Source organism: Rhinolophus ferrumequinum, chromosome 6 (genome assembly GCF_004115265.2).
Source record: "Rhinolophus ferrumequinum isolate MPI-CBG mRhiFer1 chromosome 6, mRhiFer1_v1.p, whole genome shotgun sequence".
NCBI lineage: Eukaryota > Metazoa > Chordata > Mammalia > Chiroptera > Rhinolophidae > Rhinolophus > Rhinolophus ferrumequinum.
In genome coordinates, this window is record NC_046289.1 from 18,992,205 (window position 1) to 19,015,346 (window position 23,142).

Here is a 23,142-nt window from a genome sequence, read left to right on the forward strand (position 1 = left end):
AAATGAAGATGTGAAATGAGATTTTATTTATGTTATATAAAGTTCAATTTTACATTAGTAGGAAGTATAGAGTTAGATTCATTTATTCAACAAGTATTTACTGAGCATCTACTATGTGCCTGGCACTGCTGTAGTTGCCTGAGATACTTAGTGACCTGAACAAACAAAATCAGTGTTTTCATGGTGCTTACATTCTGATGGAGTGGAAAAGACAAGAAACAGTAAAACAAAAATACAGGTCAAGTTTCACATGTCAAAAAGGGAAGAAAATCTAGGAAGAATTTCAAAGCAGGGTATGTTCAAATGGATGGTTGCGTGTACTGTTTTAGACCTTTTTAGATCAGGGTAGTCCTTCTGATATGGTGACATTTGAGCAGAAACCTAAAGAAGGTGAAGGGTTGAATGGAAAGTGTGTTCTAGGCAGAAGAATCAGTCATCGCAAAGACACCAAAGTGGTGTTAATGGCATCTTTCTAGAAGAGCAGAGAAGCGAGTAGGACTAGAGCTAAGACTACAGGGAGGAGAGTTGTAATAGATAAGAGCAGAGAGAGAACCAGTGGAGGTGTTGAAAGGATGATTGCCCATGTGAGGACAGAACTTAACTATCAGAGAAGGGAGGAAAAGCGTTTGTCGTTTTTGCTTTTGTTTCTCACTCTGTTTCTTTACTTGTCCTATTTATCTAATTATGTGTTATTTTGGTTGCCCTGTAACTAGTCATATTTTATTATGCATCTTCAATCTGAGTATATACAGATTTTCTTTAGAGTACATATTTATTTTGAAAATGAGCTACATGTGTTTGTCTTTAGATATAGCCTTTGATATTGTTGATACATATGTATATAAAAGTGTATGTTTCATATGTAATATATACATCAATATCGAAGCAGGGTAAGAATGTAGAAAGTAATGATGGCAGAGAGTATGTGTACTGTTTTCAATCTTTTTAGATCAGAGAAATCCTCTCTGATAAGGTGATACTTGAACAGAGATCATATACTATATATGTAATAACATGGTATTCAAGAGCCAGGCTCTTCTGCTCTCTAAATATATTTATACCATTGACACTAGAACAACACAGGTTTAAACTGTGCAGGTCCCCTCATACACAGATTTATTTTTCAATAAGTATTGTAAATGTATTTTCTCTTTTTTATGATTTTCTTAATAACATTTTCTCTAGCTTACTTTATTATAAGAGAACAGTATATAATACATATAACATGAAATATGTTAACCGTTTATGTTATAATAGTACAGTGGTACCTCGGTTTCTGAACATAATCCATTCCAGAAGTCCATTCGAGTTCTGAAACGTTCAAAAACTGAGGCACGGTTTCCCCATAGAAAGTAATGCAAAATGGATTAATCCACTCTAGACCTTTAAAATCAACCCCTAACACTGAAAATTTAGCATGAATTTTACTATCTAATAATATCATAGATCCATAAAATTTATGGCGTTCGTAAACCGAAATCTTCGTCAATGGAGACTTTCGAAAACCGAGGTACCACTTACTGTACATGTGAGTTTTTGACTGTGCTGAGGGGTGGGCGCCCCTAACCCCAGTGTTGTTCAAGGCTCATCTGTATATGAAAGTGATGTGATAAGAGATCATTTTTTGAATGTAGAACCCTTGAGGTCTGTTATAAACTTGCAGACCTGCCTAAACCTTAGGGATTAGACTGCAAGCACAGTACATTCTGTTTCCCAAACAAAGAGAACAGTTTCTGCTTTAGGGAAGCTAAACAATGAACATTTTCCTTTCCTTTCTGTTTTATAAGCCGAAACTCCCTCTAGCCTGTCAGTTATGATTATATGTACTGTTTCCAGCTAATGCAAATAAGAGAATCTGCTGATGGAAAGGGGAATTTTAAAGAGACTTCCAGAAGGATTGTGGCAACATGAAATTGATTCAACCAGTGTACCAGTGGCGTTCACAGCGCCGGCTTCTTTGAATATATCTACCAGTCACCACTACCACCATCTAATTTGGGATCACATATTTTGCATTTTCTGAACCTCTTTTTCAGTCAAAATGCTGCAGATCCAGATACAAAAAAAAAAAAAAAAAAAAAAAAAAAAAAGGCAATATACCTCTGTCCCTGTTTAATGATCAACCTAACAGGAAAGGAAAAGTTAATTAAAATCTATGAAAATTAAATGAGTAACCTTTAAAGATAGGAGGAGAGTGCGATGTGCCCAGTGTTAGTGTGACAATTTGCTAATGGACTAGGCAGTTGTAATCACTATTAAAATTACTTGAGGCTTTTTTATGTTTAGCAAAAGTTACTAATTAAAGGAAGCAATGACCTGTGAGATTACCCATGAAAACCCATTTGCCATCTGAATATAACACCAAAAAAAACACTCATTTAAAATTTTTCTTTTCGTTCTGTACTCTTACATTGGGAACTGTTTTGATTTACTTTTATTTTTCTGTTACCAGTTAATTGGGTATTTTTTGAATCCCGTCTGTTTAAATGAGACACATTTTTAATTCTCATGAATAGTAAGGGACTAAAACCACTAAAATCCCAATCCTACCTATTCATGAGGGGGAAAGCTGTCTTTTGAGGGCATTCTTGGTACTTTGTTTGTTTGTTTGCCTTGCAATTGACAAGAAAGAAACTGATCTGACAAATGAGAGTATTTGTGTTATGTGATCCATCTGTGTGAAAATCCATGTGTGCTGTTTTCTTACATCCAGATGTAACAGTTGATTTATTTTGCTTATTGGAATTTCAGAAGGGCTTTGGATAAGAAGAAATAGAAGAATTATTGTAATTGTGAGGATTTGAAGAACAAAAAGAGAATATCTGTAATTATCCAAAGTGTATTTAATCTGGGTGTAAAAGAAAACAGAGAGATATTAAAGGTGAATGACAATGAATTTCCCACGTGTCCTCACATGTCTATAAACAGTGCTAACAATAAGAATAATTACTTAAACTAAGTGAGAATCTGTTTGGGTTGCTAAAAAGTTTTTTGGGGGATGATTGTCATCCATATTGATTCTGAATAATATTACTAACACAGATTGAGCCACACAACTAACCCTCAGTAAGTAATACCTAGAGACTGTGCAGTGACCTACCAAAGGACAGTGCTTAAATTTCAGTGCTAGAGGGATCTTTGCAATCATCTGCTCTGCTCCCGTTATTTCATTGATGTGATCACTGTGGCCAAGATTAATTAAGTGACCACATTTACAAATCTGGTTAGCTAACTAATAGCAGAGGAAGAACTAGAGCCCAGGTCTCCTTACTCCTCCCATTCTTGCATTTTTCCGCCATGCTGAGTAAACCATGCCATCTTGGAATACGCAGAGTAGAAACTCGGCCATTGACCATTACTGATTGGCTTGTGTAAGTCATGGGTTTTGCCATTATTGTCATAATTGTCAGTTTTCAGATCTGACTAGATTCTCCTGACTTTTACCAGAGGCTAACTGCTTTTGGAATAGGAAGTCCCAATCATTTCAGGAAGATTAGAAGAGATGAAATATGGAAAGAATAATGTAAAGTATAAGGAAGTAAACTGTAGTTGTAACTTTAGAAAAATCATTTTGAAATGCCGATAGTGTTTACATATTTTGTATCATCTGGTTTGTTATCTAATGTTCTTATCTTGAGGGTTGCATATCAAGTCTGCAATGTTTCTGTATCAGCCAAGGATGGAGAGCTTTTGACCTCTCTAGCTTTCCAGATACCAGGCATAGATGTAAAGAACAAAGTAGAGCAAAATAGGAGTAAACGTTTCCTCTTCTCAGTTCTCCATTCACTATTAGTATAGTAACATTAATATGAAAGTTGGCTTTCATTGTTATCTTAAAAATTTGTTTACTCAGTAAATGTTTCTTTAGCATATGTAATACTCTGAGCTAAACCTCCTGAAATTGGTACTTTTCAAAGAGTTTGAATCTAGTAAGAGATCCAAATATATAACAATTAACTCTAACAGAAAAAACACTATAACAGAAGTAGGAACAAAGTACTTTGGGAACCCAGAAGCAGAATCAATATCTCCAGGAATGTGAGTAGTGTTTGGGCATGGAATGGTTTGTGAAAGTCAATAGATGATATTTGTTTTAAGCTAGGATTTGAAGAATGGTTGAAGAATTTTCTAGGTAGTGAAGTCTAGAAAGGACATTATAGATAGTGTCAGGACATATTGCAATGATGATGGACGATAATGGTGTTGGAAGTAAATTTGTAGACAGGTCCTTTATAAATGACATACTAAGGAGTTTGGACTTTATCTCAGAATAGGAAAGACTAGACACATTTCACTATTCTCCCCTGCCCCTAAATCCATGGAGGACATCAAAAGTGAATTTAAGAACTCCTTTCCACTTAGCTCTGGTATATTCCTAGATTATTGTCCATACACACTCTCAGAAGCTATTACCAATCAATCACTTGTGGATGCAGATAGAATCCAATACTACAGGCAGTTCAAAGCAAAGACCAACAAGAGCATATCTGTTTTAGATTCATAACTTGGGGCTATGTAGAGGAATGGTTGAGTGGTAAGAAACAGGGAAGGGAGGGGACACAGGCAGAAATCTATTGTAGTAATACTGGTGAGAATTTCAGGACACATTTTTGAAATGGAATTTGAAGCTGTCATTACTTTTATGGAAGTTTTAGTAAACAACTCCCCCCCCATAATGTCCATTTTGAATTTAATAAAAAAAACTGCATTGTATGTTTCACAACATTCCACTCTTCATTCATTGAGTCTCATGAATTCAAATCAATAAAGACTTAATTTCTAGTTTATAAAATATGAGGAGGTGGAGACAATAATATTATAGAATTTCAGTCTTCAGAATGCAATATTGAGAGACTATTGATAGTTTTTATCCTATCAGTGTGGAGTTTTACCCAGTTGTTTTCTCTTGCAAAAGCGGGTGTCTCTAATCATCAACACAATTTATATTCATAATTAACAATAGTAATGATCACAATATTTTTGTGCAGGTTGTGATGAAACAATGATGATAATTACTGTTAATTGAAAAAGTTACATACATGCCATTTTTGCCCTCATTTTAGAGTGGAGAAAAGAGGAGTAAATAGGTAAGGTTATATATTAAAGTGACTCGGACACCAAATGTCATGCTCTATATTCTTCCATATGCCCAAGATTTTCTTTTTTTAAATTTTAGTAGTAGTATATATAAAGCAAAATACGTACTTTGCTTTAAAATACGGGTAATTACAGCTATCCAGAAAAGAGAAGATGGCTGTGTGGACTAGAGAAGTGGCAATGAGAATGAACAGGAAAGGCACTTACTTTAAAAAGTAATTTGTTAGCCAATGTAATATCTGTTATTACCTTTAAGTATCTATTATCTGTCATTTTGTCTAAAACCTTCTGAATTTTTTAATTAAACTTTTTATTTTAAGGATAATTTTCTATTCACATGAAGTTATGAGAAATTATACTGAGAGCTCCTATAGTACATAAAGATCCCCTTACCCACTTCCCCAACAGAAATATCTGACAAAACTATTGTACAATTTCACAGTCAGGGTATCAACATTGGTACAGTGAGGATATAGAACATTTCCATCAATACAAAAGTTCCTCATGTAGCTTTTTATAGCCATTTCCTTCCCATCTCCACTCCATCCTTAACCTCTGTACCATGATTCCCCGAAAATAAGACCTAGCCGGACAATCAGCTCGCGTCTTTTGGAGCAAAAATTAATATAAGACCCAGTCTTATTTTAATATGATATAAGATCGGGTCATATCATATCATATCATATCATATCATGTCATGTCATATCATATCAGACTGGGTCTTATATTAATTTTTGCTCCAAAATACGCATTAGAGCTGATTGTCCAGCTAGGTCTTATTTTCGGGAAAACAGGGTAATTACTAATCTGTTCTCCATTTCTATAACTAGGTTCTCTATCTGTTCCATTGATATGTGTGTATATACCTCTACCCAGACTACACACTCCTCATTACTGTAGCTATGTAACTAGTCTAGAAATTGAGTAGACTGATTTTTTTCCCAGTTAATTTTTTAAATTGTTTTAGCTATTCAGTTCCTTTCCATATAAATTTTAGAATAATGTTGTCTTCAGCTCAAAAATATACTGGGATTATCAAATTGAACTTGTGTATCAATTTGGAAAGAATTGATATCTTCATAATATGAATCTTCCAATCCATGTATGTCTCATCACTGTTTTGTAGTTTTCAGCATATAAATCCTTTATATATTTCGTTAAATTTATACTTAACTGTTTCATTTCTTTAGGTGTTGTCAACTGATGTTGTAATTTTTTTTTTTTGGTCTCCACATGTTCATTCCAAATATGTTGAAATATAATTGATTTTATATGTTTATCTTGTATCCTGTGGCCTTGCTGAGCTTACTTTAGTGATTCCAGGAGATGGCGACTTTTCGTTTGCTTTTCAGTTTTTTATTTGTTTGGTTGGTTTTTTTGGTGGATTCTTTGAGATTTTTAATGAAGAAAATCATTTCATATACAAATGGGGACACTTTTATCTCTGTTTCCAAACTGTTTCCTTCCCTTCCATTTTCTTCCTTTCCCTTCCCTTCACTTCCCTTCCTTTCCCTATCCTTCCCTTTTCTTCTCTTTAGTTTTCTTGCTTTATTGCGTTGGATAGATATTCAAATGCCATGATGAATAAGAATTCTGAGAGAGGAGAGGGGGCCAGATGCCTCAGTTGGTTAGAGTGCGATCTTTGATCAACAGGGTTGCCAGTTCGATTCCTACATGGGCCAGTGAGCTGCACCCTCCACAACTAGATTGAGGGACAATGACTTGGAGCTGATGGGCCCTGGAGAAACACACTGTTCCTCAGTATTCCCAAATAAAATTTTTTTAAAAAATGTTTCTTTAAAAAAAAAAAAAAAGGATTCTGAGAGAGGAAATTCTTGCTTTATTTCTCACCGTAAGGTGAAAACATTCAATTTTTCACTATTAATCATAACGTTAATTGTAGTATATTTGTAGATGTTCTTTACTGAGTTAAGGGAGTTCCCTTCTCTTTTTTCCTGAGTTTCTTGCTTTAATCATGAATTTTTGATGAATTTTTTTCAAGTATGCCCTTTGTATTAATTGATATGATCATGTGATTTTTTTCCTTCTTTAGTCTGTTAAGGTGATGGATTACATTGATTTTTTTTTCAATATTGAACCAACTTTACATTCTTAGAATAAACCCAACTTGGTCATGATCTATAATTCCTTTCATATATTGCTAAATTATTTTTACTAATATAAGAATTTTTTCATCTCTGTTTAAGAGGGAGCTGCAATTTTCTTTATTTCTGTCTCTTTTAACTACAGTGTATATATTTGGTAGCAAGGTGATACTAGCTTGATAAAATGAATTGGGAAAGAAATTGTATAAAATTAATATTTAATCTTCTATAAACATTTGGTAGAATTCACCAGTGAATCCTTCAGGCGTGGGTATTTCTTATCTGGGAGTTTTAAAATTGCAAATCCAAGTTCCTTAATAGTTGCAAGACTATTCAAGTTATGTAGTTTATATTGGGTAATTTATGGTATTTTGTGCTTTCTATAAAAGTGGTCAATTTCATCTAAGTTGTCATATTTACATGTGAAGAGTTGCTCATAGTCTTCCCTTAATATTCTTTTTTTTTTTTTTTTTAAAGATTTTATTGGGGAAGGGGAACAGGACTTTATTGAACAGGACTTTATTGGGGGAACAGTGTGTACTTCCAGGATTTTTTCCAAGTCAAGTTGTTGTCCTTTCAATCTTAGTTGTGGAGGGTGCCGTTCAGCTTCAAGTTGTTGTCTTTTCAGTCTTAGTTGTGGAGGGCGCAGCTCAGCTCCAGGTCCAGTTGCCGTTGCTAGTTGCAGGGGGCAAAGCCCACCATCCCTTTGCAGGAGTCGAGCCGGCAACTTTGTGGTTGAGAGCCGCGCTCCAACCAATTGAACCATCCGGGAGGCAGCTTAGCTCAAGGTGCCCTGTTCAATCTTACTTGCAGGGGCCGGAGCCCACCATCCCTTGCGGGACTCGAGGAATTGAACTGGCAACCTTGTGGTTGAGAGCCCACTGGCCCATGTGGGAATCGAACTGGCAGCCTTTGGAGTTAGGAGCATGGAGCTCTAACCGCCTGAGCCACTGGGCCGGCCGCCTTAATATTCTTTTGATATTCACAGAATCTGTAGTAATACCCCCTATTTCAGTCCTGATATCGGTCGGTCTCTCTCTCTCTCTCTCTCTCTCTCTCTCTCTCTCTCTCTGGTTAATCTTGCTAAATATTTGTCAATTTTATTGAACTATGTAAGGAACCAGCTATTTGTTTCATTGATTTTTTTTCTCTATTGTTTTCCTGTTCTCTATTTCATTCATTTCTGTTCATATCTCTATTATTTCTTTCACTGCTGCTTGGGATTTATTTTGTTCTTTTTGTTTAGGTTCTTGAAGTGTGAGCATAGAGTATTCATTCATGACCTTTTCTCTAATGCATGCATTTAGTTCTATAGTTTTCTCTCAGCACTTCTTTGGTTATGTCTTACAATGTTTGATAGGTTCTATGTTAATTTTTATTCAATTTACAATATTTTTATTTCCTTTGAGACATTCTCTTTGACCCATGGATTATGTAGAAGTGTTTAGTTTCTAAGTGTTTAGAGGCTTTCCTGTTATATTTATGCTTGTATATATCCTCGATATATACTTCTATATGTCCTTGATGCTTTTCTGTCTAGTTGTACGATCAATTTTTGAGAGGAGGCTATTGAAGTCTCCAACTCTAATTTTGAATTTTTCTATTTTTCTTTTCAGTTATATTAGTTTTTCCATCACACATTTTGCAACCTTGTTATTTAATATATACATATATAGGATTGTTATTTCTTCTTGGTAGTTTAGCCCTTTTTAATCATTATATAATGTTCCCTTTTGTTTTTGATAATTTTTTTTTGCTCTGAAATCTACTTCATCTTGTATTAATATAACCTTTCCTGCTTTTTCTCATTAACGTTTTCAGGGTGTATCTTTTTCCATTTTTTAATTTCACCTTGCCTATATCATTATAATTGAATTTCGTATAAACAGCATGTAGTTGGGTCCATGGGTCATGTAATGGATTAATGGATTAGTCCACTCTGCCAGTTTCTATCGTTTAACTGGTGTATTTAGACTATTTTTGTATAATGTAATTGTTAATACGTTAGGATTTAAGTTAGCCTTTTTTATTTATTTATTTTTTTGTTTCTTTATTTATCTCCTTTTTTTCTGCCTTCCTGTGGATTATTTGAGCATTTTTTAGAATTCCATTTTGATTTATCAGTTGTGTTTCTAAGTGCATCTCTTTATGTAGCTTTAAGTAGTTGCTCTAAGCATTACATGATAGGTAGATAGCTATCACAGTCTACTGGAATTGTCATTTTGCCAGTCAGAAATGTAAAAAAACTTCTTAAATATTTTCTCTCTATATATTTAGAACCACAGCAGATAGTGTTAATTTTTCTTTCTTTCTTTTTTTACTTTAACCACCAAACAATTTAAAAATAACTCAGTAGGAGAATGAAAACCTATTGGATTTATCCGTATTTTTGATTACTGTGTTCTTTCTTCCTGATCTTCAAAGATTGTTTTCTTTTATCATTTCTTCTCTTTTTAGGGAACTTTCTTGAGTTATTTTAATGTTCTTATTTCTTAATTTTAATTCTTAGTTTGCTTTCTGAGACTGTGTTGACTTCCCTTTATTTCTGAAGAATGTTTTCACTGCATACAGGATCCTGAGTTGTTAGGTTTTTGTTTTTTCTTTCAGGGTTAAAAAAAAATGTCTTATGGCCTTCGTGGTTTCTCATGAGAAATTTACTAGCGTTCTAATTGTTTTCCCCTGTAGCTAAGCTACGTTTCTCTCTCTGCTTTCAAGATTTTTTTCTTCACATTTGGTTTTCAGATCTTTGTCTATGATGTATTTAGAGTAGATCTCAGGTAGATCCAGGAATCTGGAAGGCCTAGGAAGCCTAAATCTGATTTAGTAGTAGGTGCATCAAGAAACGAGCATAAACTTTTGTAGCTTCTTTAAGCAGGAGGTGATCAAAGAACAAGTCAAATGCCCAAGATTTCTATAGGACCCAAAATGCATACCCACTTGAACCTTCTGAGTCTAGAATCAGAACAAAGTCCATAATAAACTGCATTCCTACCTAAGGAATTTAAATAAAAGCCAAGCTTTCTATTAGGTAAACGCAGTTTAGAGATAGTGTATGTAGAAAGAAACATGAATTCATGACTGAATTTGAGTGAATGAAACTTATTCCTGAAGTAGTATTTACAACAGATTATAAACTTCTTTTGCTCATTTTGCTAATGATGTCACATATCATCCTTTTGAACAAGACAGTCCTTCAACCAGTGTAGGACAATGGATTGTTTCCTAATGAATATGTTCCTACTTTCTTTGCTGTTGTTGCTAATAGAAATGACAAAAATCTTAATAGTTGCCTGAGTTAGAACGTTCATTCTCTATCTTGGTGTTTCTCCATGCCAGAGCCAAGAATGCGGTGGAATGGGGTAGAGTGTTGTGTTGTTTTCTGTAGTGTAGCAGTTTTGTGGAGAAGAGGTTTTAAATCTCGAAAGTTGTCAAGATGGAAAGTTTCACCAGAAATGAATGGACATCAAATAAAATATGAGTACCTGTATTTGGATGTTTTACCGCATACCCAAGAGACAGACAGTGGATTAGAAACCTTTCATTTATTGGACCACTTGGGCTCCATCTGTAGACCAGTATGTTGTTTCAGTGTCTGAGACAAACCACAGAGGATAGCCATACTTTTTTAATGTTGTTCTTCATTTTAACCTGTGTGTTTTCTGTGGTCAGGCCTGATGGGAAAACTCTTAACTCATTATGGTATATCCAGATATGTACCAGTGGGTGGCAGTAGATATGGCAGACTTCTAAAAATGTAGCTACCAGTCATAGATGGAGTCTAAAAGCAGTATACTTGAGGGCTTTTTTAACCTATTTGTTTTAAAATGCAACTGTTTATTTTTCACCCATTTTCCTGACTTGAGCAGACAAACTGAAGGGTAATTTTCAAAAAATAATAAGAGCCAACATATATAAGTCTTACTATGTACCAGACGCTAGTTTAAGTGTTTTACATATATTAATTTAAAATCAACACATTTGATTGTTTTTGAGGTATTTTTGCCTAATGTAGAGTCATATTGTTATTCATTTATTTTATTTCCCTTTACTAATGTAGTAAAATAGGAAAAAACATTTACTGACAAAAGCTATATTAAGCTGAGGAACTATTCAATTGTCACCCATTCATTTAAACACACTTTTTGTTTTATTTTGTGAGATAATCTGTATGTTGAACACACCTTGCCAAAAACAGCTGCCTTTTCAAATATTAATATATTTGCTTTCCATCAAAGCCACATCTTTTGATCTTATCTCCCAGAATTGAGGAACTTTATTGTGGCAGCCGTTAACTGTAGGTCTTCTCACTGATTGTTGATGTTACACAAGTGTTTTAGCCAAGTTTCCTTTAGGTGTTGAGAGGCATCAGCAATGTGTAGGCATTAATGGTAGAGGTTGGAATACGATGTCATTTTGACACAAATCTTGAAAGGCAAGGGAGGGTGGCCACTGTATTGTGAAAAAGTACTGGCACCTGTTCCGTCCAGAAGCCCTGGACTCAGGTTCATGCACTTTATTCACTAGCTGTGTGACCTTGACAGAGACTTCTGATCTGTCTGAACTCAGTCCTCTTCTATAAAGCGTGAGGAGGATGGATTCCATCAGTGGTTTGCAATCAGCGTAATTTGGAGCTTTGTAGCCCCTCCATGATAGCACAGAGGTCGACCCCAGGATAGGAGGGCTGGGCCCCCAGGCCCTCGCGTCTCCTTCCAACCACGCTGCTTCCTTTCAGCTTTCCAACTTGTTTAATTATACTGTACACTCAGAAATGTGTATGATTTTATTGATAAACAGAATTTTGCTTCTTTTTTAAACAAGTGAAAACCCTGGTATTAGATTAGTTCATTGGTCCCTTCTGTCTGTCCCTAAAATGCCAGTGATTCTAACCTGGGGAGCCCAGGGAGAGGAATAGAAATTGACGACCATTGTCGCCAGCAAGTAGTGAGTGTCTCGAGTATCTAGTACACAACTCTGGGAGGCTAGGCCCATCGTTCGTGACCTCTTAAGGGTTGTAGTGTGCTGTTTAATTTGATCAATCTCATTATACCATGCCTGCCACCCAGAGGAATGGCTCACATTTACTTTTTAAAAAGTATTGAATTCTTTTGAGAATTTACATTATCTATTGTTTTAAGCAAATGTCAGGACACGTAGAGTAACATTGAATTATTAAGTGAGGTATAGGAGCCAGAAACTAAATGCTTTTCTCTATATTGCAGTCATGAATTCACCATATTCCGCTGGCAGTGCTACTCTGCCCAGTGCTGTTGTTGTAAATGTCATTGTGTTTCAAGCCCTGTTTCTATAACTTTCTCTCTGTTTCCAGATGGGCTGGCTGACTTATAGTGTGGATGAGATATTTTATAGTAAAAGGAAACACTACTCATTTCTAAACTCAATCTCCAGGCTTTCTGTGAAGGATCAGATTGGTAGATGGGTGTGTTGCCCACAGACACCTGGATATGAGTCTCCTTTTAAAAGCAAGTAAACAAAGGAACAACCTATCTGCTTCCTTGGCTACCAGGAACCAGAATCAACATTAAACAGTGTCACACCTCCTTTAAACAGCCAGACCACTAGTTGCAAAGACTGCAAAGGAAGTGGTACAAGACTGGCTTAGCCAAAAACATGGTCATGATATATTATCCTGAGTGTTCCAGAGAAATGCAAAGTGGAAACAAAACAAAACAAAACAAATGGATTCTCCAATTCTCATCCATGGTGTCCTTTTAAAAATGGGATTCCCCCCAACTCCTAGCAATGATTATATGTCATAATGAGTTAGTATCAGCACATTTAAAGAGTTGGAGGCCTTCCAAGGGAAATACACAGGGCTGCTGCCCTTTTCACCAAAAAAAATGTTTCATTAACTGATGTTGATGGAAGCACATGTAGCCACAGCAATGTGCATGGCACTTGAATTGGTGTTTGTATTGAACAGCAAACCAGAGAATAATAAAGCCAAACACGAACATGCCAGTGGTGAGCAAGGGAGCAGAGCAGCCCGTTAGCTTTTTCCATGCTGCGCGTTTGTTCTAAAGCTGGTAAGAACAAACAACAAGGTGATTGCTCATTATAACGAGGTGCCCTAATCATACTCAGTTCTCAAAGCATTATGTCACTGCACCTGCCCAGAGGTTTCATCTTGATGGTTTCATCTTGATTCTCTCATCTTGCCTCTGTTTGCAGTAGAGCAGTTGCTTCTCAGTGATGCCTATTAACCATATTTCGTCATCACAGGTTAATAACCCTGTTCAGCATTCCAAACACATGTTCTTGAACAATGCACCTAACAAGTGAGCAATTGCACAGAGCAGTGATATAGTCAGAGAAGGCAATTTGGGGGATGTAAATTAAGTAGCAGTAGTTAAGGAGGGGATGGCTATAAAGACCTCAAAGTTCTGGCTGTTGCTACCAGAGAACTCCTAAAGGAAGTGAGAGGAATACAAACGTGCATTTTCCAAAATAACAGTATGAAGTGATATCTCATTGTGGTTTTCATTTGCATTTCTCTGATGGCTAGTGATCTTGATTGGATAAAAAAGATGTGGCATATATACACAATGGAATACTACTCTGCCATAAGAAAAGATGAAATAGTGCCATTTGTGACAACATGGATGGATCTTGACATTATTACACTAAGCAAAATAAGTTAGACAGAAAAAGCGAGAACCATATGATTTCACCGATATGTGGGATATAAAACTGAAACAACAAAGGAACAAGACAAACAAATAAAGAAACAAAAACTCATAGACAAAGACAATAGTTTAGTGGTTACTAGAGGGTAAGGGGGGAAAAGGGTGGGAGATGAGGGTAAAGGGGATCCAATATATGGTGATGGAAGGAGAATTGACTGTGGGTGGTTCTCACACACAATGTGATATATAGATGATGCATTAGACTTGTACACTTGAAACCTATGTAACTTTACTAACCATTATCACTCCAATAAACTTTAATTTTTTAAAAAAAATAACAGTATGGAAAGGGCACAATTAAGTACTGAGTTGTACAAGTGAGAGCCTGATGTGATAGACGGGGCAGGAAGACAGTAGAGAAGAGCTTGAGCTGTGGCTCCAGCACTAAACAGGAACTTCAGGAAAACCGTCTGCCTTCTTCGAATTTCATGTCTTCCTCTATTTATTGTAGAAGGAAAAGTTTCACTGTAGGATATGAAGCTCTTGCTAACTCTAAGTTCTCCAAGTTTCTGAATAGAGATAGAAGATTCAATCCAACCACATCCCCAGACACTTTTTTAAATGACAGCAATCCAACTAAAGCTAATTTAGGGAAAAGGGGAAAAAAGGTGTTACAAGTCCAGGAGTTGTGTGTGCTTCAGGCAGGGTGCTGCTGTCCTCGACCAACTCTCTCTCTATCTCTTGGCTCTACTTCCTTCTTTGGCAGCTTCATTATTGTACAGGTTCCTTTTACATTGTTAAACACACACACACACACACACACACACACACACACACACACACACACAAAACACAGCTTTGGAAACAAGCTAATAAAAGCTTGCTGCTTCAGAAGGAGACATTCTCTCCCGGTATCCATATTAGTCTCTAAAAAAGGATTCCTCCTGGCGTTGCTTAGTTTTGGGAGGTCAGATGCTCTGACTGACCCACTTTTGTGGCAGAAGAGGTCATTTAGGCCCCTTGACTGAACATTTCACAGAAATCACATGGTAAAGAGGAACAGGAAGTTCTCATAGGAAAGGGGTGCAGCATAGAGAAGAAAAATAAAAACAGATGTCCACTTATACTCTTGATATAAGCTGGGGTGAAGGTCTGTGGGGATGAACAGAAGGGTCATTCTATATTTTAAATAACAGTTATAAGAATTCTTTTGTAGTTGTCTTCATTAATTGGTGTCAGCTTTGTTGGAAAAGCAGTGTGGCCTTTATGTGTTTGGAAAAAAACTGAGAACATAATTTTTAATTGCAATAATTCTACTATGAAGTTCTGAAGGTAGACTGAACTTTACATTATCTTTCATCAGACATGTGAGTTGAGTTTGGCTATATAAGACATATCCAAATCCAGGATATATCCAATATCCATGAAATTCGTGCAGTAAGTTTTAGCTAAGGTGTTTGATGGTGTTTTAGGTAAGGTAGTTTTAGCTAAGTTGTTCCTCCAAGTGGCCGCAGAGGAACAAGATCAGTTTCCTGTAATGGCTGACGGACCCCACTGTCCATCACTCCAGCTCCACTATACCGTTAAACAATACAATTCATTGTAAGGGACCCAGCTCTGAGAACCTAATATCCATACGTTGTGTAGAAAAAAAAAAAAGAAAGAGAAAGAGAAAGGCTACGTCCACATAGGGACACAATAGTGATCTTATGTCTCACAAACATTGAAGAGTGTTATGCTGAAGACATAATTTACTGAAACCAGTTGAAATAGACATCTGTTGTTTTTGGCCTGTCTGATACCACCCTTCCTTCTTCTGTTTTTTGTATTTGGAAACTCCTTTCTGTTCTTCCAATCCTTTGGGGAATATCAATAAAAGTGCTCTATGCTTTCCCCTAGCCAAACAGTAGGCAGGAAAGCTAAGCTAAGCTCATTAGCTCTTCTCTTTATGGACTTTTATCTTGAGTGGGGTGACACAAATAGTAGAGGCACCCAGGGTAAAAATGCCCATTAGTTCATGCTCCCTACATCCCTACCCACCCAGACCAGTTATAATTCTCTCCGGAGTCTGGATTCTTTTCCCCGACGTCTCTAATAGTTACTCCTGTAGCTTTCTAATCAATTCTGTATTCTGGTTGTTATCACTTAGCAATTGCTGGGTACGAAACCATCCCCAAATTCTATTTATTCTGGTTACAATTCTATGAATTAGGATTGGCACTGGGCTCACCTGGGCTCCCACCTGTGTCGTCTGGAATCATCTTCAGGTCAGCTGGGCATTTGCTGGCTGCCAGTTGGGACAACCTGCAAGGTGTCAGGGATGGGAAGAGTCCTGGACCACGTGTCTCTTGTCATCTAGCAGGGTGGCTTGGGCTTGTTCATATGGCAGTGACAGAGTTCCAAGTAGAAAAGTGAAAATGTGTGAAGCCTCTTGAACCCTCAAGGCAGGTTGGCACAAACCTTCTTCTGCTGTATTCAGTCTGCCAAATCAAGTCAGGAAGCCATCCTAGATGCAAGATGTGGAAAGTAGGTGCTTGTGACCTCTTGATGGAACTAGCTACAATTTCACAATGCAAATGAGTAAGGATGCAAAAAGACGGACGATCGAGGACACTTAATCTCCCACACCCTGAGTTGGTTTCTGCACTATATAGCTAAAGAACCTGATGTGCCAACTAAAAACCCCTTTAAAAATACACCTTAATGCATTGCCATGCTCCTGTAACTTTATTGGTAACTCTGATTATGGGAGGACTGGGGGCCAAAGTCAGCTGCCCTCTGGGATACAGAGCAAAAACTACCTCTTGTCCTTCATCCTAGTACATTGTGTCTTGAGAGGACTGCTTGTCACTGGTCTGTATCTCTCTTAGCTGTGCAGCCTCAAAGGGCCATCATCATCAGTTATCTCATCTAACAGGTCTCCTGACGTTTCAGCACGTTACCCATTACGATAGATATCAGTGTGACTTGGTTCCCCACTGTATTACTACTTCCTGCTGCATCTAGTGTAGCACTTGCTGCAAACATTTGCATTTGCCTTTTGGGGCTATATATTGAATTTCTGTAAGTTACATTTTCCTTTTATGCAGCACAGTGTCTTGGTAAGCTGTATCAATCACAGAGTAAGGCCAATAAATGCTAATATTAATGTGCACTGCTGTAGGTGTTTATTGCCAGTTTTCATCCAAGTTCTGACTCAGCCCAGCCCTCTTTAGGTTTGTGAGATCTAATAAGATCATAGCACAGGGTGGTATAGCTGCAGGCAGAACATTCTTCCTGCCAAATATATATATATATATATATATATATATATATATATATATATATATATATATATATTTACAGCAAGTTCATAAATTAACGTAGGACACTGAGGCACCGTGGTTATATGCATGCATTTAGACAGAGCTCTCTTCAATTGCCTACCTTCCCTTCCAGCCACTGATTTCTCTGAGATGGTGCCAAACTCTTGGTCAGATGTAGCTTCAGTGCTTCCCACCCTTTTGGTGTAAATGATAATTAATATGACTTTACAGTTAAGGTGTTGTTCTACTTCCATTAATAACACCCATTATTCCAGGGTGTTTTAATTTGGTTATAAAAATTGACTCTGGAAGTGGAACTTGGCTTGGCAGTTTATTTTAAGAGCAAATGGTTTGTTTCTAATTTTTCTTTCAAAAGAAAAAAAGGTTATTTTTAAAGAAAATTTTGTGTTACTTTTGAGTTATATAAGCACTGGACCAAATTTCTAAAATGCGGGTGTGATTTTGGATTTGTAATCAAGTTGGTCTCGTTCTCTGGTATCTCCACCAGAGCTGGGACCTCCCAGGGCTTCTCAGCTAGCTTAGGTCTGGCAGGACCCGGAGCTCTGCCACATCTCATAGGTTGGGATGAGAGGGCATTTCTTTTACATTGCTCCTCACACTTAAACATTAAATTATTTTTCAAGGTAACAGTTTATACAAGCTACTGACTGAACTGTGTTTGATAATAAGAGGTAACCCGTTTTTACATTGTAATTTGATGGGTATTTTACTTTCTCATTGTAGATCTGCTGGAGGAGACCCACAGAAAAGATGAAGAAATGGAATCTCTGCAGGTAAAGTAAATTCTCCAATAGGGCAGGTGTCCTGGGGATAAAAACATTTGTTTTTTTTGTTCTGTTAGCCTTTAATATTGTCACATAGAGATAACAAATGGAGTAAGAAAAAAAAACCAAAAAACGAAAACAAGTCAGAACTTTAAAGCCCAAGTTGGAATTTGCTGCCTTTTAGAAGTGTTTGAGAGCATTTATAATCTCCTAAAGCTGGAAGGCAAGTCAGCTTTCAAGCTGCTCTTGAAAGGAATCCTTTATTCCTTGGTATAACTGCAGCGTTAAGAAATGAAATCAACGTCTTTGCAAAGTCATTTCCCCCAAAACAGGGCTGAGATTCGAATGAAGATGCATTCATGGAATCTACATATTCAAGTGAAAGTCAAAACTATTCTGACTCCATGAATGTCATCTCCCAGTGACCAACCAAGAATACTAGCACATCTGTGGACCTTAAGGCTTACCTTGTATGCCTCTCAATTCACTGTGGATTTACACACATTTCTTGGATTGGAAAATTGTGTTTCAAAGGTTGCACTAGAATTTTAATTGACATTTCCATGGCATGAGCAATTGATGTTAACTTGGCATCTGATAGAAGTTCTCTTTCTTTCACATTGGGCTAACTTACAAATGGGTAACACAAGTGTCTATCTTTATTAGGGGAAACATAATCAGTTATACTTACATGACAGAACCAATTCACTTAATGTCACATTGTGGATTAAGAACAGTAAATACTTTGGACATTCAGAGTTCTTCTTGGGCCTGGAGATGCAAGGCGGGACTGGAGAGTGACATAATGAACTGGATTGAGTGCTTTCGGGTTAAAGATGTTTGCTCCTGGCAAATGAAGGATGGGTTATGCAAGGCCTGAAGAGCAAGAGAAATGCTCTATTATTGGGGATTCTTCTATTTGATGCTGTGTCTGATAAGAGAAAATTATGCAACTTCTATAAAAATGATGAAGAAAAGTATAGTTCTATATATCTAAGAAAAGTGGCATGGGTTAGCCACAATTTTGTTCACATTAAATTCTTTAACGTCTTGAGCTATATTCAGGTATATAAAAAAAAGAGCCCTTGGTGGTCCAGTCTAGAGCTAGGAAAAATCTCAAGTGCATACTCGCCCTGAGAAGTTATTATCAGCAGTGCTTTTTGTTATAAAAAGCAAAGCTTATATGTGCACTAGATGAGTGTACAGAGAAGGTAATAAAGGCTTTCTGAAGCATTTTGATTATGCAATGCATCATGTTTGCCATAGACCCCAGAATGTCACATATAAACATATTTATTGAGTACTTGGTACACATCTGGCCTTTTGAAATGGCAGCACAAACGTTTTTGAGTTTATTTCTGTCACAATATGAATGTTGGAACCAGTAATCCTGTTAAATTTAATAGCCTATGTTGCTTCTCAAATATTTATTAAATACTGGCAGCATTTTCTACCAAAATGTCCGTCGAGTGCAATGGACTATGCCGGCTAACTGTGTGCATTTGTCAAGGGAGGGTATCCAATATGATGTCCCACAGCAGAAGAGTTCCATGTTGACATTTTGTGGTGGCAACTCGTGCCTAATACTGATACTCTATTGAGAACAAAGAAGGAACTGACACATCTCAGAGTGCACAAGAGTGCAGGGACACATCACAGAACGCCTTTCATGTTAAAGATTAGAGCAAAATATCTCAAAAAGTGCCTGCATTACTGAGTTTTCATATTCAAACATAAATATCACAGATGATAGTTTTAGGAAGGCTATTAAAGTATGTAGATCGAAGTCCTATGATCACACAATAGAACTTTGGGGAGGAAAAAAGACAAAGTAGCTTTTTGTTTGTTTTTGTTTTTGTTTTGTTTTGTTTTGTTTTTTGTTTTGTTTTTTTTGTGTGTGTGATAACAGTAAGGACTGGAGATTGACAGCTTTGAGTTTTAAGTCCTGTCTGTGTCTCCGATTCATTGGGTAACCTTGAGTAGCTCAATTAAGTTTGCTGTGCCTATTTTCTCATCTGTAATGTAAAATCACAAAATGGCCTTCCAGAAGGGTTTAGTGTGGATTAGACTATCCCAGAAGGGAGAGCTAAATATTTAATTCCAATTTGCAGTGTTAGCAAATCCCCATGTATCCAAATTGGAGTCAATTTTATTTCCTCATTATCATCCTATAGTTATGTATAACAGACGCTCTGCATTTCATGTTATCCTCCTTAAGGGTAGTAGGTGTTTATTTATCTCTAAACCTTTCCCGGTTTCCTGTAACTAAAAGGTGCTCCATTTACTCATTGAACAAATATTTATTGAGCACCAATTCTCTGTGCAAGGCATTGGGTGCTAGGGATACAAAGGCAAGTTGCGTACACTGGATAGCTTCTTGCCCTCTACACCAGTGGAAAAGAATGTTAAATAGGTGTTTATAATAAAATATTTTTTAAAAAATGCTACTAGAGGGGATGTATAAGTCACTGGGAGCATATAACATGACCATCTGCCTTTGTTTGGTGGAGATAATGGTGGAGAAGTGTGGGGCTTGAAGGTGGGAAGGGTGAGCTGGGGTACAGCAGCAAGATGATCCCAAAGAAAGTCCATATTTAAATGAAAACCAGGAGTTAGCGTTGGTAAGTTTGGAATGAAGATCAGAAAATGTTTAGGAAATGTGAAGGCCTGAGGTAAAAGACAGCATCAGTGTCATGTTTAAGGAACCGGAAGAAGTTTTATATGGCGGAATGAGTGACTGAGAGAGGAGAAGCAAGACAAGAGTTTGGAAGGTAAACAGGACTTCCTGAAGGAGTGAGCATTTTACCTTCTGTATATGGGAAAACAACAAAGGGTTTGAAACAGGAGGGTAATATGATCAAATTTGCTTCTTTAACACATAACTGGCTGTAAAATCTTTGGGTGCAGGCAGGATTGAAATCAAGGAGACCAGTTAAGCAGATATTGGTGCAAATGTTGGCCAGAGATGCTAGTGACTTGGGTTGGATAGTAACAGAGACAGAAGAGGAGTAGGTGGTTTCTTAATATATTTTAGGGTATAAAAATTCATGGAATTTTTAAATTGGTTGTTAGGAAGTAAAAAGGAAGGAGCTAAGAATGACTCTTAGGTTTCTTGATTGGACAACTTCATGGATGGTGCTGTTAGTCAGTGAGATAAGGGAAAATTAATTAGTTCAGTTTATGATATTTTCAGTTTAGGTGCCTTGGAACATCCATGTGGCACTGTCAGGAGAGGGATTCACGTATGATCTCAGGAAGAGGTTGAACAGGACAGTCAGAATTTGGTGTCTTTAGATCTGGTCTCCATATCACACAGACGATACTAAACGTCATAGAGCCAATAAGAACTCCCAGGGGGGTAGGCAGAAAAAAGCAAGATATGAAAACTTAAGCCAGAACTCTAGGGAACACAAACACTTAAATAACAGGCTAAAGATGAAAATCCTGCAAAGGAGTCTAAGACGTAAAGAAAATAATTTCTGGAGATCATAATGCCATGAAGCTTAGCCAAGAATATTTCAAGAGGAAAATAATCAATAAAACTGAATAAATATTTGTTAAGTCCTTGAATTCACTTAGCTAAGGAGTTTAGGTTTGAAACAAAAATTTACTATACAAAGAATTGTAATTTCCTGTCGTACCTGCAAAACGACTCTGACGTCTTACTTTCTCAAACATCCACGTATTTAGCACAGCATCTCACTGTGGTAGGTATGCAGTAAAATAAACAAATAAATGCCTCCATACATGTTTCTTATTTATGTAGCACCTATTCCTGGTTCTCTCAAAGGTGCACCCATTAGAAAACAATAGCCATCTCTGTCCCAGAGTTCATATTTTGTTTAAAAAGTTTTGGGGTGACTTCCAAATTCTGTCATTCCTGTGCGCACACACATTTTCAGTCTCCCTCCTTCTTTCTGTCCTGCTCTAGTCTCCCTTCTTTTTTGAACGTATTGAAACAAAAGGTCAAGAAGTGAATAATTTGGCAGGAGTGGTAGGAATCATTGTGATTGGAAAAGGATAGAATGGTGATGGGGGCAGACAGCAGAAAGGAGAGTGTTGGAGGAATCAAACAGTGGAGATAGACATGTTTAACAGTGACTTTTACAAAGCATTTGGTCATTGGGAAAAGTTTTTACTGGAGCTTAACATTGTCTGGCTCGGGTGTGTGTGTGTGTGTGCCTGTGTGTGATTCATTTGCTGTTACACTGTCCGCTGCTCTTAAAAACCAAGTATTATCGTGTATAAATGTGTGGTGCAGCATGAGTCCCATTTGCATATGGTTTTGAGGTACATTGATCAAGCAAATCCCTTCTTTCATCCACTGGAGATCAGCTGAGTCATTTTAAGTAGACATCAAAGGTAATCCATTTTTTCTCAGTTTAGTTAAAAAGTGTTCAGTGACTGACACCTTACTTGTGTCAGATGGCTGGCAGTGGTAGGTACTGCTATTGCTTCTTGGTTTCATTTTTAAATCATCAACGTACCTCTCATCGATTTCTTTCTTTTACAGTCCTGTTGTTTTGTGGTTCCCAGAATGCAGATCACTCCAAAGAGTGTCATGCTTAGTAATAAACATCTTTCAAATGCTACTAAGTCATTCACTAGACAGAGTACACATCTTGAAAACATGTATGCCCCTTCTTTCATGCAAACCTACAGCCATCTCACTTTTCATTTTATTTTAAACGAGAAGACTAGATGATTATGAACGTGATTGTTCCTATTCATTTTCCTCTCCTGCTAGGCCATCTTTAGGTCATTTTGAAGCAGTATTTGTATCTGTAAACTGGGGACACTAATAATACTGACTTCATAGGGTTATGGAGAGGATCAATTAGGATAAAAAGTGTATAAAGCTTGGGGTCTGGCAGGTCCTCCATAAATATTGATTCCACACACGGACTGTTTATTTGCACCTACTATATGCCAGACCTGGTGCTGCGTGCTGGGGACAAAGCAGTAAATGTGTCTGCCCTCCTGGAGCCACTCTTCCCCTGCCCACCTCCTTCCCGAGCCCCCTCTTTCTCCTTTTACCCTCTCCTCTCTCACTCTCCTCTCCTCCTCCCATGGGTAACCATGATTTTAAATTCAGATTTTGGTCAGATTATGCTAAAGGAAGTGTTTACATCTTTGGATAACTACTGAATATAATGAAAAAGTGGAAAAGGGAAAAAATTCACAATGTAACAGTAATGAAATTGAT

General features: G+C 37.0%; 1 protein-coding gene across 5 annotated transcripts in view; it reads left to right on the top strand.

The window, feature by feature from the left end:
- Nucleotides 1-23,142, top strand: part of CEP128 (centrosomal protein 128) — a 340,375-nt gene that overhangs the window by 251,239 nt on the left and 65,994 nt on the right. For all 5 annotated transcript variants that reach the window (XM_033109699.1, XM_033109698.1, XM_033109695.1 and 2 more), the window contains one exon: nucleotides 17,896-17,945. In XM_033109699.1, the coding sequence (XP_032965590.1) occupies nucleotides 17,896-17,945 (50 nt within the window). The remainder of the gene's footprint in view (nucleotides 1-17,895; nucleotides 17,946-23,142) is intronic.